Source organism: Lithobates pipiens, unplaced genomic scaffold, assembly GCF_037356315.1.
Source record: "Lithobates pipiens isolate NorthernLeopardFrog02 unplaced genomic scaffold, aLitPip1_a1.2 Scaffold_3, whole genome shotgun sequence".
Lineage (NCBI taxonomy): Eukaryota > Metazoa > Chordata > Amphibia > Anura > Ranidae > Lithobates > Lithobates pipiens.
In genome coordinates, this window is record NW_027507790.1 from 254656853 (window position 1) to 254673815 (window position 16963).

General features: G+C 45.2%; 1 protein-coding gene across 2 annotated transcripts in view; it reads left to right on the forward strand.

The window, feature by feature from the left end:
• Positions 1-16963, forward strand: part of LOXHD1 (lipoxygenase homology PLAT domains 1) — a 425609-nt gene that overhangs the window by 239244 nt on the left and 169402 nt on the right. For both annotated transcript variants that reach the window (XM_077463060.1, XM_077463059.1), the window contains exons 20-24: positions 3376-3536; positions 11180-11256; positions 13047-13243; positions 13556-13748; positions 15255-15415. In XM_077463060.1, coding sequence (XP_077319186.1) covers positions 3376-3536; positions 11180-11256; positions 13047-13243; positions 13556-13748; positions 15255-15415 — 789 coding nt within the window. The remainder of the gene's footprint in view (positions 1-3375; positions 3537-11179; positions 11257-13046; positions 13244-13555; positions 13749-15254; positions 15416-16963) is intronic.

The window sequence follows — 16963 nt, forward strand, 5'->3', positions numbered from 1 at the left end:
CTTCAAAGATTTAGGCCAATATGTATTCTGCTACATGCTTTTGGTAAAAAAAAATAAAAAAAAATCCCAATAAGCGCCTGTTGATAGATTTTGGGCAAAAGTTATAGTGTCTACAAATGATGGGATATTTTTATGGAATTGTTATTTATTTATTTATTCTTTACTAGTAATGCGATCAGCAACTTATAGCAGGACTGCGACATTGCGGCGGACAAATTGGACACTAATGCCGCGTACACACGACCAGACTTTTCAAGGGACTAAGTCTGACAGACTTTCGACGGAGTTCTGACAGAGTTCTGACGGACCTTCCGAATGAACGGACTTGGCCACACACAATCACACCAAAGTCCAACGGATTCGACCGTGATGATGTATGACTGGACTAGAATAAGGAAGTTCATAGCCAGTAGCCAATAGCTGCCCTAGCGTCGGTTTTAGTCCGTCAGACTAGCATACACACGAGCGGATTTCTCGGTAGGAACTGGGTCCGGCAGAGTTCTGTCGGAAAAATTTGAAACATGTTCCATTTCTAAAGTCTGTCAGACTTTTGCAAATCAAAAGTCCGCTGCAGCCCACACACGTTTGAATAGTCTGCCGGAATCATTCCGTCAGACTTTTGAAGTTGAAAGGTCTGGTCGTGTGTACGCAGCATTAGTGATACTTTTTTGGGGACCAGTGACACAAATACGGTGATCAGTGCTAAAATAAATATGCACAGCCACTGTACTAATGACACTGTCAGGGAAGGGGTTAACATCAGCGGTGATCAAAGAGTTAAATGTGTTCCTAGGGAGTGCTTGCTAATTGTTTGTGTGTGTGTGTGTGTGTGCGTGTGCGTGTGTGTGTGTGTGTGTGTGTGTGTCATGCTTCAAAATTGCGCATGCTCATGGAATGGCGACAAACTTTTACCCTTAAAAATCTCCATAGGTGATGTTTAAAAAATTCTACAGTTTGCTTGTTTTGAGATACAGAGGAGGTCTAGGGCTAGAATTATTGCTCTCACTCAATTGATCGCGGCGATACCTCGCATGTATGGTTTGAACACCGCTTTCATATGCGTGCGCTGCTCACGTATGCGTTTGCTTCTGCACGTGAGCATGGCTTTTATGTTTTATTTTTACACTGTTCTTTAAAAAAAAAAAAATGGTGTCACTTTTATTCCCATTACAAGGAATGTAAACATCCCTTGTAATAGAAAAAAAAGCATGACAGGACCTCTTAAATATGAGATCTGGGTCCAAAAAGACCTCAGATCTCCTATTTACACAAAAATGCAACAAAAAAATAAAATAATTACTACAGTTTTTTTTTTAAATGGCCCTTTAAGAGCTATGGGCAGAAGTGAAGTTTTGACGTCGCTTCTGCCCTGCAATGATATGAAGATGAGTGGAAGCCATCTTCCCCTCACTCAGCTCCATACCAAGCAGGAGGGTAAACCCGATTGCCTCCGCTGCCACCGATGGATCCAGTAAGCGGCGGAGGGCACTGGAGCACGGCGGGAAAGGGGGGGCCCTCTCTCCTGCCTCAGATAAAAGTGTTCTCGCGGTGAATCTGCCGCTGAAGAAGAGGATACTGGGGTTATGGCAGCTGGCTGCTGCCATAACAACAATATTCCTCTTCAAAGTAGCGACGTAAAACTGCGGCGGTCCGTAAATGGTTAAGCTGTGCAGGGGATTTTTCACTGTCAGGGCAATATGAATGTGGAACTCTCTTCCACAATTGGTGGTGCTAGTGGGGAGTATTGATATTTTTAACCACTACAATACAGGGCACTTTCGCCCCCTTCCTTCCCAGACCAATTTTCAGCTTTCATCGCTCTCGCAATTTCAATGATAATTGTGCGGCCATGCTACACTATACCCAAATTAAATTTTTATAATTTTGTTCGCACAAATAGAGCTTTATTTTGGTGGTATTTATTCACGACTCCGTTTTTTATTTTTTGCGATATAAACGCAAAAATAAAGCGGAAATTTGGAAAAAAAAACAATATTTTCTTTTTCCTATTTTAAAAGAAATCCAATAAAATCAAATTTTGTCATAAATTTAAGCCAAAATGTATTCTGCTGCATGTTTTTGGTAAAAAAAATTCCATTAAGTGTATAATAATTGGTTTGTGTGATCACGGACATATGTACGCAAATGATCATGTACATATGTGTACAGGTGATCACGTACATATGTGTGCAGATAATCATTTTGACATGTGATTTTAGTGGGACATGTCTTTTTATTATTTGGGGACATGTGTTGTGAAATGTATATTTTGGGGACATGTGTGGTGACATGTGTATTTTGGGGACATGTGTGTGTACACTGTAGGTTTACACTAGACTAGTGATCAGTGAGTAAAAAGCTGTAAAAACAGCTCACACTCACTGATCACCAGCCGGCTGCAGTGATCTGCTCTCCTCTCTTCAACGACGACTTCCGTGTAAGGAGAGGAGGAGCCGATTGCCTAGCAACCGGCTGTTTGTTTACATCACATGATGGCTGTGATTGGACACGGCTGTCATGTGATCAGGAGGGCCAATCACAGAGCCCTCCTACCAATCCAAGATGCGCCGTGTCCGGGTGACACGAGCGCATCAGGGTCGCGCCGCTGCGCGCGTGTGCGCGCGATCCCCCTCCATCTGGAGAACGTTCCTGAACGTCCAGTCAGAAGGAGGCGGCTCCCACCCGGCCGTATATGAACATTGGCCGGGTGGGAAGTAGTTAAAAGACTTGGACGTGCATTTTAAAGAACACAATATACAGGGGTATGGGAAATGATTATGGACACTGACACACGTACACTCACAGGTTGAACTGGATGGACTATTGTCTTTATTCAACCTTACCTACTAGGTAACAAATGTCAGAAATAGGCTTAGGCATGAAAGGGCTAAACTACCTATAGGTACATTTAGTGATGGAAGTTTACTTCCTCTTCAATAAAAAAAAAAAACCCTTATCTCTTTATTGTGTAAACTACTAATCCCATCAATCTAGTATATAATGGAAATGAAGAAATGCATGTTTGAAGCCATGGCTCCCTCTATAGATACAGTGAAGAAATGAGTGTAGCCATGACGTGTTTTATGTGAAGGATTACTGGGTGAAAATAAAGTAAAAAAATCTTTTAAAATAGAAACCTAACACAGCCATCACATCTATTTAGTAAGCTGCAATATATTAATTTTGAGGGGGCTTAGATACGCTTTAAATGCAAAGGTCATTGCTTTATCCAGACATCTGAGACTCCGTATAGAGAGAAGGATGTAGATTGTTCTTTGTATGACAACGTGGAGGTTGCTCAGGGGATGATACGGAAAGCAGATCCTCCCAATGAGCAGGTTTCTTGGTCCTCACTACACTTCTTCCTTCCTTCAGGCTGATGAATTTATCATAGAAGCTGTGACTCTACAGCAAGTGAGGAGGGTGCGCATAGGGCATGATGGGAAAGGAGGAGGCTGCGGATGGTACCTTGACAAGGTTCTGGTGAAAGAAGAAGGAAAACCCGATTCTGAAAACATAGAATTCCCCTGTGACAGGTATGATTCCAGATTAGTAAAATTAGTTCAGAAAGCACATATCTTCATAACTATACATTCAATGCTTCAAACTTCATACTTTGAAAAGTAATTTCTTGATCATACATCACGGGACACAGGAGCTTCATTACATAGTGGGTTATATAGGCACCTCTGGTGATTGGACACTGGTTGACCCAATTAAAGAGAATTCCTCCCCTATATAACCCCTCCCATCAGGGAGGCACCTCAGTTTTTTCGCCAGTGTCTGGTCGATGGTCACGTAAAACTTAGCTCTATGCGGGTCCCGGCGAGGGCCGAAGGGCTACAACAAACCGGATCCATACCTCGGGCCGATAATTGACTCCCAAGATGGTATGGTACCCGGGCCTCGTCTGCCGAAGACACGAGGTTTTGCCTGTAAGTCCTCTCCATTGGAAGACTGGACTCTGGGACAACCAGACTTGGGGTACTGTTTACTCAGGGCGCCCGTAAGTTTCTGGCAGAGTTTTTTACAAGGCCCAGGTAGGAGAATCTTTTCGTAAGATTCCCAGATACGCCTGAAGGTTGGCTAACAATACCCGCCGTGATGGGTGAAGGCTGGAATTGGTCTGAAATCAGCAATTCCTGCGGCGGGGAACAGGTATGGGAAGTCATCCTATATATTTTAATATATGAATGGATTTCTTCATTTTGAGTAGTTGTATGTCTTACCTGGTTTCCACCACTTGAGGGAGTAAGAGCAAGCCTGATGCATACTTACATGCCTTTTCAAACAAACACGCTCAGTGAAATGCCTGGTTCTCCCAGCTATTCACGTTTCCTTGCAGTCCCTGCCACAATATAAGTAAAAAAGGGGTCCCACGCAGATCGGGGGGTCCCAGGTCACTCCTTTTGGGTTCCCCTTCCCCCCCCCGGATCCCGCGGTCCTCGTGCACGCGCGCGGGCGCGTGCACGCGCGCCGGGCGCGCTCCCGGCCTAATAGGGAAAGGGGGGGGGGGTGTGGTTGCCAGCTGTGCACAATCAAGTGCTCCAGACTGCAATGCAGGCGCCAAAACGGCCGTTTTAAAAGCCCAGAGCGTCAGGGGACTGTAAGGTGAGACACAGGAGCTGTGGGCTGTAAGCATCCGTGGGATTGGATCCAGGCGAACCTTAAGACACCTACTCGGCATCATATTGTGCAGTTAAGCTTATATTGATTTATTGTGAGACTTTAAGCACAACAAAGTGATTGCATTTTACACTAGTAACTCTGCTTTGTAGCTCAGTACTATGTCTCCTCGTAAGAGGGTTTCAGGGGCAGGTAACAAAAGCACTGGCAGGTCACCGCCTGGGTCCAGGGGTTCTAAATGTGCATGCAGATTACCATCCCCCTCTGCAAGAGTGGAGCCTGCATCTCAAGACGAGTCAGTGCCCCTTTCAGGCTTTGCAGCCTCTCCTAATGTCGCAGCCCCGGTCTATGTCACTGAGGACTCCCTTAGGGCTTCATTGGAGAGTTTTGAAGGGAGGATAATGAATTTTATTTCTGCTTCCCTAAAAGATAGCAAGAAAAGGGCTAGATCCCCTCCCTCTGCTGAAATCCCTCTCTCAGACAGCTGCTCTGAAAATGAGGAGAGATCCCTATCTTTGGAAAGGGATCATGAGCAGTCGGATCAGTCAGAGGATGAGGAGTCAGTCCCCTCCTCCCAGGCACTCAGAAAGCAGGTGCAGTATTATACTGAATTGGTGCGTACCACGTTCAGAATGCCAGCTGCTGAAGTCGCTACATCCTCTGTCTCTTCCCTGGGAGTCAGGAAAGCTCCACAGACTGCTTGTTCCTTCCCAATTCATCCTTTAATGGCTGACTTGATGTATAAGGACTGGGGACATCCCGATAAACTGTTTACTCCTCCCAAGAGGTTTTCTATGTATTATCCCGTGGAGGAAAGCTTCACCAAGAAATGGGGGGCCCCATCTGTGGATGCGGCTATCTCTTGTGTGAATAAGAACCTAACTTGTCCTTTGGATAATGCGCAGGTATTTAAGGACCCAGCTGACAAAAGGCTGGAAACCTTGTTAAAAGCCTCCTTTTCCATGGCCGGCGCTGTGGTGCAACCTACAGTCGCAGCCGTGGGGTTGTGTCAGTTCCTTAAGGAACAGGTTAAACAGATGTTTGAACTCCTTCCTAATGAGGAAGTAGAGAAATATGCAGAGATGCCTCACATCTTATGTTTCATAATTGATGCGATTTTGGATTCTGTCCAACAAGCATCACGTTTGTCCCTCATGTTGGTACACATGCGTAGGGCTCTATGGCTAAAAAATTGGGCTGCTGAAATGTCATGCAAAAAGCATTTGACTGGGTTTCCGTTTAAAGGGGAACGGTTGTTTGGAGAGGAATTAGATAAATTCGTCCAAAATATTTCGGGAGGTAAATCTACACTCCTTCCAGTCAAGAAGAGTAAACGTCCTTCATTCAGGCGTACTCTTTCTCCCGAAGCGTCGAGCTCTAAACAGTGGCGACGGCCTTCTCAGCCCTCCTCGGCTGCAAAGCCTCAGGGCCGAGCCCAGGGACAGAAAAAGACTTGGGGGCGGAAGCCTGCCAAGCAGTCCTCCAAGACATCCTTGTGAAGGGGCGCCCCCGCTCGGCCGAGTGGGGGGAAGGCTCCTGCAGTTTGCAGGCGCCTGGCGGGTAGAGATTCAGGACAAATGGGTGATCTCTTCAGTATCTCTAGGCTACAGGCTAGAGTTTCAGGAGATTCCACCTTCCCGTTTTCTAAGGTCAAGGATCCCCAGGGATCCGATAAAGCAGAAACCGCTATTTCTGGCCTTAGATCAATTACTATCCCAAGGTGTGATAGTAGAGGTGAGCCCGAAAGATCAGGGTTCAGGTTTCTATTCGAATCTCTTCACCGTTCCAAAACCAAACGGAAGTGTCAGACCTATCTTGGATCTGAGAGACTTAAACCGGTTTCTACACATCCAGACCTTCCGGATGCAGTCAATACGCACTGTGGTCTCCTCCCTGCAAGGAGGAGAATTCGTGGCATCAATAGATATCAAAGACGCATATCTCCATGTGCCAATATTTCCCGCACACCAGAAGTTTCTGAGGTTCGCGGTAGAGCAGCGCCATTTTCAATTTGTGGCCCTGCCGTTCGGCCTAGCCACGGCCCCTCGAGTCTTCACGAAGATTCTAGACCCTCTCTTAGCAATCTTAAGAGTTCAGGGCATAGCCGTCATGGCTTACCTAGACGACATGCTTCTCGTAGAGAGAACTGCAACATGCCTAAGTCGCAGCGTCACCAAAACGCTAGAACATCTGGGCCGCCTAGGTTGGATTATAAACCTAGAAAAGTCGTCTTTACAACCGACCACCAGGTTGGATTACCTGGGTCTGATTATCGACACCGCTCAGGGCAGGGTGTTCCTTCCAAAGCCAAAGGCCTTGGCCATTGGAGATCTAGTGCGCCTGATTCTGGGCAGAAGATTCTCCTCCATTCGGTTGTACATGAGACTGTTGGGAAAGATGGTCGCCTCTTTCGAGGCCGTTCCATTTGCCCAGTTCCACTCAAGGCCCCTGCAAAGATGCATCCTTGCGATTTGGAACAGGAAGCCCCAATCCCTGGATCTTCCTATGCGTTTATCCCCTCGGGCACGCAAAAGTCTTGTCTGGTGGTTACAGACCAAAAATTTGCTGAAAGGCAAAACCTTTCTTCCCCTCTCATGGAAGATTGTCACCACGGATGCCAGCCTGACAGGTTGGGGAGCCGTGTTGCAGGAAACATGCTCGCAGGGAAAATGGTCTGCGACCGAAAGTCTGCTGCCCATAAATGTCTTGGAGATTCGGGCAATTTACATGGCACTCAGAGAGTGGTCTCACAGACTGCGAGGTTTCCCAGTTCGGATTCAGTCCGACAATGCCACCGCAGTGGCTTACATCAATCACCAGGGCGGTACCAGAAGTCTGGTGGCCCAAAGGGAGGTGAATCGCATACTTGTCTGGGCAGAAGAGCATGTTCCGTGCCTCTCTGCAGTCTTCATTCCAGGAGTGGAGAATTGGCAGGCAGATTATCTCAGCCGCCAGCAGTTGTGCCCAGGAGAATGGGCTCTGCACCCCGATGTGTTTCAAGACATATGTCACAAGTGGGGCACTCCAGACGTGGATTTGTTTGCGTCCAGATTCAACAGGAAACTGGACAACTTTGTGTCAAGGACAAGAGATGCACTTGCTCAGGGGTCAGATGCTCTGACAGTTCCCTGGGATCAGTACAATCTGATCTATGCCTTCCCCCCGAACCCGCTGTTGTCGAGGTTCTTGGGAAGGGTCAAGAGGGAGACGAAGCCGGTCCTTCTAGTGGCCTCGGCTTGGCCCAGGCGACCATGGTTCGCAGAAATCATGAAGTTGGCAGTGGGCAGGTCATGGACCCTCCCTCTCCGGCCAGATCTCCTCTCACAGGGTCCAATTTACCACCCTGCTTTACGCAGTCTGAATTTGACGGTCTGGCTGCTGAGACCCACATTTTGAGAGGCCGTGGTCTTTCGGGGCCAGTCCTCTCCACTCTGGTCAATGCCAGAAAACCGGCCTCCAGGCGTATCTATTACAAGATCTGGAGGGCATATGTTTCCTGGTGTGAACCCAGGAGATGGCATCCTAGAAGGTATGTCATTAGCAGAATCTTGGCCTTTCTCCAATCAGGCCTTGAAATGAATTTGGCCATAAGCACCATCAAGGTGCAGATTTCGGCCCTATCGGTCTTTTTTCAAAGATCGCTTGCATCACATTCCCTAGTACGGGCTTTTATCCAGGGGGCTATGCGGATGAGACCGCCAGTCAAACCTCCGGTATGCCCTTGGGATCTGAATTTGGTTCTCTCGGCCTTAGAAGCCCAACCATTTGAACCTCTGCATCTGGCTTCTTTAACTCTCCTGACAAAGAAGCTGGTGTTCCTAGTAGCCATATCCACGGCTAGAAGGGTATCAGAATTGGCAGCTCTTTCCTGTAAAGAGCCCTATTTAATTATCCATAAGGACCGAGTGGTCATGCGTCCCAACAGGTCCTTTCTACCTAAGGTAGTTTCAGGTTTTCACCTGAATCAGGATGTAATCCTACCATCCTTTTTTCCAAATCCTCAGTCCACAGAGGAAGAATCCTTACACACTTTAGATGTGGTTAGAGCAATCAGTCTTTATCTTCAGGCAACTGCTCAGATAAGAAAGACTGACTGTTTATTTATTCTGCCAGAAGGCCCTAAAAAGGGTCAGGCAGCGTCAAAGTCCACTCTTTCGAGGTGGATCAGACAGGTTATTTCTCAGGCCTATGACTTAAAGGGGAAGATTCCTCCTTTTCAGGTGAGAGCGCACTCTACTAGGGCTGTAAGTGCTTCTTGGGCAGTGCATCACCAGGCCTCCCTGGCTCAGATCTGTAAGGCTGCGACTTGGTCATCAGTCCACACATTCACCAGATTCTATCAGGTGGATGTCAGAGGGCAGGAGGATATCGCCTTTGGGCGCAGTGTACTGCAGGCTGCAGTTTAGGTCCTCAGGTCCCTGGCGGTCTAGATTCATGATCTGTGTCTCCCTCCCCTCAACCTGAGCATTGCTATGGGACATCCCACTATGTAATGAAGCTCCTGTGTCCCGTGATGTATGATCAAGAAAATAGGATTTTTATATACAGCTTACCTGTAAAATCCTTTTCTTGAGAGTACATCACGGGACACAGGGCTCCCGCCCCTCTTGGGTTTCACGTGGTTTCTTATTGCTTTGCTACAAAACTGAGGTGCCTCCCTGATGGGAGGGGTTATATAGGGGAGGAATTCTCTTTAATTGGGTCAACCAGTGTCCAATCACCAGAGGTGCCTATATAACCCACTATGTAATGAAGCTCCTGTGTCCCGTGATGTACTCTCAAGAAAAGGATTTTACAGGTAAGCTGTATATAAAAATCCTATTATTTGTTTGCGCACTTGCAAAGCCATGATCTTCAATATTCTCCCTCTGCTGGCTGTCTGTCTGCTACACAGTGCAATCAGCATCCCTTCTGAGCGACTGCTGAGATCAAATCACATACAGAATAAGTCACCAAGAGATTTCTTGTATTGTGCTCAGAGCTGACTCATAGGCCCGGATTCGTCAAGCCGAAAACAGCATTCTGTTTGCTGAGCATTCTGTCCATTCAGGCTTGCCATAGACAAGTCCGATTTTTTTTTTTATTCAACCAGTTGGTTGAACAAAAAAAATGAACCCGATTTCTCCATCCACACATTCAAGGTGGATGAGGGATCATCCTCCCTGCTGTGTTATTGTATTTTGACAGCAAGAAGACTGCCCCGCCATCAGAATACACAGATCAACCCTGTCGTCTATGGCCTGCAGTGCTCATCGAGTGGCTTTTGTCCAACAGGGCAGTTGTACAGAAGTTGATCACTCGATCTCCACCATGTTTTCCCAAATTCTGTGCTCTCATCAGCGGACCCAGTATAAAACATCATCTCCAGGTCTGGCTGTGACTTGCCCCGGCCCAGTGCGCATTAATTTTGGTCATGTACATTGCTCTATGCATACTACAAATCCCATGGTCCATAGTCCATTTTGGGAGCAAGCCTAAGAAGGTGACTACGTTCCCACATACAGTGGGGCCATAGATAACCAATGCAGACATTCTCTAACAGGAAGTCAGATCACAACAATAAAATTTTTTTGGAAGAATTAGGGAATTTGGAGATTTGAGGGAGGTTGAGAATAATAAAAGGGACTATGAGTTTAAAAAACATACTTGAATCCAGGAAGTCCCCTAGTTACGAACGGGTTAGGGACTGTAGGTTTGTTATTAAAGCGGGGCTCCACCCTAAAGTGGAACTTCCGCTCATCGGAACCCTCCCCCCCTCCGGTGTCACAATTGGCACCTTTCAGGGGGAGGGGGGTGGAGATACCTGTCAAAGACAGGTATTTACACCCACTTCCGGGCATAGACTCCCTTGGGAGTCTATGCCTCTTCCTGTCCCTGCGTGCTGTCTGCTGGGACACACACGGGTCCCAGAGACAGCGCGGACAATTCCTATTGCGCTGCGCGACTCGCGCATGCGCAGTAGGGAACCGGGAAGTGAAGCCGCAGCGCTTCACTTCCTGATTCCCTCACCTAGAATGGTGGCGGCAGCAGCTGAGAGCCGAGCGATCGATCGGCCTCGGCTGCCGGCATCACTGGACCCCGGGACAGGTGAGTGTCCGTTTATTAAAAGTCAGCAGCTGTAGTATCTGTAGCTGCTGGCTTTTAATATTTTTTTCCACAGTGAAATCCCGCTTTAAGTCGAATATGTTCTTAAGTCAGAACAGCATGCGCAGAACGGCAGAGACGTAGTTTTCCAATGTTCTGCCAAAAGTGGCCGCTGTCGAAAAGTGCTGTCGAAAGTGCCCACCGTCAAAAGTGGCCGCCTCCCGTTCGTAAGTAGGAGTCGTTAGCAAGTCGGATGTTCGTAACTCGGGAACTGCCTGTAGAATTTTCTTTTTTTTAAACCAGAGTTTAGTGTTACTTTAAGCCATTAACGTATTGAAGTCTCCTCCTTACAGTAAGTTGTCTAAAATAACCCAACCTGAAAATAGTACTTGGCACTAGAAATGCCATGATCTCAGTTGGCATTATATATATACAGCAATGATTGGTGCTCTCTGTATTATCTGTACAGGTGGTTCGATAGGAATGAAGATGATGGTTTTATCATTCGTGAGTTAGTTCCAATCGGGGACTCGCAGAATCTGAGAAGTAAGTTTCCTGTCTTTGTTTACATTAACCAGTCAGGATATAGGAGCTGTCACCTTGAGATCGGGGCCCACCAAGGCTCCGAAATGTCAGTGTATATACAGCTGTGCTCATAAGTTTACATACCCTGGCAGAATTTATGATTTCTTGGCCATTTGTTAGAGAATATGAATGATAACACAAAAACTTTTCTTTCACTCATGGTTAGTGTTTGGCTAAAGCCATTTTTTATCAACCGACTGTGTTTACTCTTTTTAAGTCATAATGACAACAGAAACTATCCAAATGACCCTGATCAAAAGTTTACATACCCTGGTGATTTTGGCCTGATAACATGCACACAAGTTGACACAAAGGGGTTTGAATGGCTATTAAAGGTAACCATCCTCACCTGTGATCTGTTTGCTTGTAATTAGTGTGTGTGTGTATAAAAGGTCAATGAATTTCTGGACTCCTGACAGACCCTTGCATCTTTCATCCAGTGCTGCACTGATGTTTCTGATGTTGGGGAAAGCAAAAGAATTGTCAAAAGATCTGCGGGAAAGGGTAGTTAAACTTTATAAAACAGAAAGGGGATATAAAAAGATATCCAAGGAATTGAGAATGCCAATCAGCAGTGTTCAATCTCTATTTAAGAAGTGGAAAATGAGGGGTTGAAACCAAATCACGGTCAGGTAGACCAACTAAAATTTCAGCCACAATTTCCAGGAAAATTGTTTGGGATGCAATGAAAAACTCACAAATAACTTCAGGTGAAATACAGGACTCTCTGAAAACATGTGGTGTGGCTGTTTCAAGATGCACAATAAGGAGGTACTTGAACAAAGATGGACTGTATGGTTGAGTCGCCATACTAAAAGCCATTACTACGCAAATGCCACAAAGTATCCCGCTTACAATACGCCAAACAGCACAGAGACAAGACTCAAACCTTCTGCCACAAAGTCATTTGGAGTGATGAGACCAAAATTAAGCTTTTTGACCATAACCATTAACACTTTATTTGGAGAGGAGTCAACAAGGCCTATGATGAAATTCCTACTGTGAAACACGGAGGTGGATTGCTGATGTTTGGGGGATATGTGAGCTACAAAGGCACAGGAAATTTGGTCAAAATTGTTGGCAAAATGAATACAGTATGTTATCAATAAATACTAGAGGAGCATTTGCATTCATCAGCCAGGAAGCTGCACATGGGACGTACTTGGACATTCCTACATGACAATGATCCAAAACACAAGGCCAAGTCGACCTGTTATTGGCTACAGCAGAATAAAGTGAAGGTTCTGGAGTGGCCATCTCAGTCTCCTGACCTGGATATCATTAATCCACTCTGAGGAGATCTCAAACGTGCCGTTCATGCAAGACAGCCCAAGATTTTACAGGAACTGGAGGCTTTTTGCCAAGAGGAATGGGCAGCTTTACCATCTGAGAAGATAAAGAGCCTCATCCACAAATACCACAAAAGACTTCAAGCTGTCATTGATGTTAACGTGGGCAATACACGGTATTAAGAACTGGGGTATGTAAATTTTTTATCAGGGTCATTTGGGTAGTTTCTGTTGTTATTATGATTTAAAAAGAGTAAACACAGTTGATTGATAATAAAACGGCTTCAGCCAAACACTAACCATGAGTGAAAAATGTTTTTGTGTTCATATTCTCTGAAAAATGGCCAAGAAATCATAAATTCTGCCAGGGTATGTAAACTTATGAGCACAACTGTATATTTCATTTTGCACTTTCTAGCATGTTTTTGCTTGGTTTAATGCCGCACTTTCCATCTCTTATAGGTATCAGTTATCACTTCCAGATTAAGACAGGAGATGTTAGTGGCGCCAGCTCTGACTCCCGAGTGTTTGTCAAGCTGTACGGTGAGAAGGGAGACACCATCAAACAGTTCCTGCTTGTTTCTGACAACGATGTGGATGACAACTTCGAAAGGGGACGGGTGGACAACTTCACCATCAACACCATAGATATTGGGAAGGTACATTGTCAAATTGTGTTAAAAAATTAACCAAGTTAAGCCGGCCATAGTTGGATCGAAATTCGGCTGGTTTGGTAGGGACTAGACAAATTTTGATCCATCTATGGTCAGGCTGGTTGTACAGAAGTCAAGCAGGCATGGTGTGCTATTGTGTTTAGAGGTATTTGAAATTAAATTTATAATTAAATTAGACATGGACACAGGATTGGTAAATCATCATATGTGTCAAATTGTTTATATTTCCTTTTTTTGTCCTCCTGGTAATTGTCTCCAGAAAAGCCTGCTAACCCTCCATCTTTTTATTCACATTAGATCAACAAGCTCCTGATTGGCCATGATAATGTGGGAATTCGAGCTGGGTGGTTTTTGGGCAACGTTGTGGTGCTGGTCCCAGCACATGGTAAACAGTATATGTTCCCGGTCAACCGCTGGCTCTGCAGGGATGAATGTGACGGCAAAGTGGAGGTGGAAGTCTACGCCAGTGAAGTCATCGATATTGAAAAATGTAAGATTGAACCCAGGGGGCATAATAATCAAATAATCATGGGCCCAGTGGGAAAATTTTGATAGGGCCCGGATGACCTCCCTACTGTAATTGGTATTATTATAAAGTACACTATATTTTCAAAAGTATTGGGACACCTGCCTTTACATGCACATGAACTTTAATGGCATCCCAGTCTTAGTCCGTAGGGTTCAAAATTGAGATAGCCCACCCTTTGCAGCTATAACAGCTATATCTCTTCTGGGAAGGCTGGCCACAAGGTTTAGGAGTGTGTCTATGGGAATGTTTGACCATTCTTCCAGAAGCGCATTTGTGAGGTCAGGCACTGATGTTGGATGAGAATGGAGGAGAAGGCCTGGCTCACAGTCTCCGCTCTAATTCATTACAAAGATATTCTATCAGGTTGGGGTCAGGACTCTGTGTAGGCCAGTCAAGTTCCTCCATCCCAAACTCACTCATGCATGTCTTTATGGGCCTTGCTTTAGGTCTTTATGGACCTTGCCGAGTAAGCCCCCCCAAACCATACCAGTCCACATGCCCTCAACATAGAGGGGGTGCTTTGGGGAGGCAGGGACAGAGCCCACAACCCTGGATGGGGGGCTTATCAGAATCTGGAAGCCCCCTTTCACAAGGGGGTCCCCAGATCCCCCCCCCCATGTGAATGAGTATGGTATCTGTTCACCAAAAAGTGAGTAAAAACACAACACAAGTTTTTGACAAATCCTTTATTAAAAATAAAAATGTTCCCCAGTGTAGATCCGTCATCAATCACAATGCCTGCTGGACCTCTGGCCTTGTGGGGTCGACAATGTCACAAGGGGGCGAGGACAACCAAAAAGTCCAGTTGCCCTTTGTAAGTGCAGTTGCTCCAGAGTTTCGTAAATGAGGTAAGGCTTCACTTTGCAAAGAGAACCTAATCATGTCCAAGGAAGATAAAAAAAACTTAGCATTTTTGCTTGCTCGTGATTGGATGATGGAAGTCAGCAGAGTTTCTGCCCATTTACTAAGCTCTGGAGCAACTGCACTTACAAAGTGAATAGTCTTTTTCCCTTTAGTAAATCAACCCCTATGGCTGCTCTGTGACCCCCTTTAATAGGGAGGGGGATGATTCATTGAAAAGCCCCCTTATTGGCCCTTTTTAAACTCCCAATGACATGCAGGGCATTATGGTTCAAAAAAAAATATCCCAGTCGAATCTACACATATATTTCCCAGGACTGCAAATCTTGACTCCTCAGGAACCCAAATCAGTGTACAGTTTGTATAAAAAAGCAGGTTTTTTTTATACCAGTTAACTAAATTAAATACTTGCATGCCCTGAAAAAAATGTAAAAATATATTTAGATAGACAAATTAGTTAGAGTTATAATCAACCTCATGAACATGTACTGATCCTGCTAATTTTGGCCTGGGCACAGTGACTTCATTGACCTCTGTGCAAGGGTTGGTAAGCCTGTGTTTCAAGTGAAGTTGTACAGTTGAGATCCTGTTTACGTTTCTATACAGTGATTAATTATGAAGTCACCGTCACCACGGGGAATGTGCGCGGTGCTGGTACCAATGCCAACGTTTTTATGCAGCTTTATGGGGACAAGGGGAAGACGGAGGAAACCACCTTACGTAGTCGATCCAATGACTTTGAGAGAGGAGCAGAGGATATATTTAAGGTTTGTTGGTGCTTTAAAATGTTTTCAAAGCTTAATTTTTACATGTGAACAGCTTAAAGTTATTTGAGATGCTGAAGAATATCAACAGCTAAATGAGGACAAGTATTCTACCAGTCACCTTTGATATTGCTTGCTTGTTTGTTAACTTGCTCATTGTAACCCAAGAAATGGCATAATTATATTTACATATGGTATAAAAAGTTAGAAGTTATGTAATAATTGCTTGCTAATCACAAGAAAACGTGTTTAAACCACAACTTCGAGTAACTTTATTTTTTTAAATAGTGCCCCATGGGGTATGACCTAAAAAACAGAGATGGCTACAATACTCACCATCTGTCCAGCCCTGTCCTATGCAGTAATGTCTTTATGTCACTAGATGTCCCAGCATCATTCAACACAGAAGATTGAGGACATTCTTTGAGTGCAGGGTGTCTTGGTCCTGGCCTTTTAGTGGATGTTGCCACAGCTATCTGCACTAATGCAGAGCGGAGCTAATGCCATTATATCAGGACCACTTCCTTCATCATCGAGGACCTCCCAGCTTTAGAGAAGGAGCAGCAAAACACTTAAGTCTCCAGCTACTCAGACAGCCACTTCTTGAAGTCCATCACTTTCAGAAGTATCAATTACTATGGCCCCCCTCAGCTCTCACTAGTTCACTCATGATTACCTTCATGTCACCACATGGAGGTTTGTATGAGGGACCAGGGAGAGCTTTGGGGAACCCAGAAAATTGACTCAAGGTGATTGACACAAGTGTCAGAATCTTTGCAGACTTCATATGAAAACTTCCTAGGAGGGGTGTCTAGAGGCTGGGGCAGCAGGAGAAATTAGTATATATGATCTCCACTTAGCCTATGGGTTAGCTGGTAGTACACAAGTCTATCTATTGATTGTCTTGTATACTACCAGCCTGTTGCGTTTCTCCTAAATAATCAGTGCCGCCAGCTATAGCTGGCAACACCAATCAGTGTATTCTGCTGGCATATAAGGCTCCCTGACAGCAAAATGCAGTAGCTCAGTTAATTTTTGTTGTTGTTGGTTGAATAAAAAAATGAATCAGTTGTGGCCATAGATTCATTTTTTTTCCTTCCACCACGGATGGAAAATTGCTTGATTCCCCCATCAACACAGGCACATGATCACTGTTGATGGGGGAATATTTCCCACAGCGCTATTGTGTTCTGCAGGTGGGGGGGGGCAACTAATCACATGTAAAAATTACGACAGGCTGGTTGTACCCAAATTGTTTGATGGATCAGCTTGGGTACCAGTAGCCCGTTTGTGGTTGGTTTGAATCTGGGGCGATTCCTGCTTTACCAGCCAAGATTTGATCCCTGTATGGCCTCCCTTAGTCACAGTCAACTTGACCTGTTCTGTAATGTTGAAGATGTTTCATAGCTTCTCAGAGCTATTTTTTCAGTTCTAATGAGTATGGGGAAGATACCCCAGCATTTATATCCACACAGGTAGCACAGACCTTAATCCAATGAGCATGGAATGTGCAAATGTTGATTGTCCAAGAACAGAATGGAAGGTGTGAAA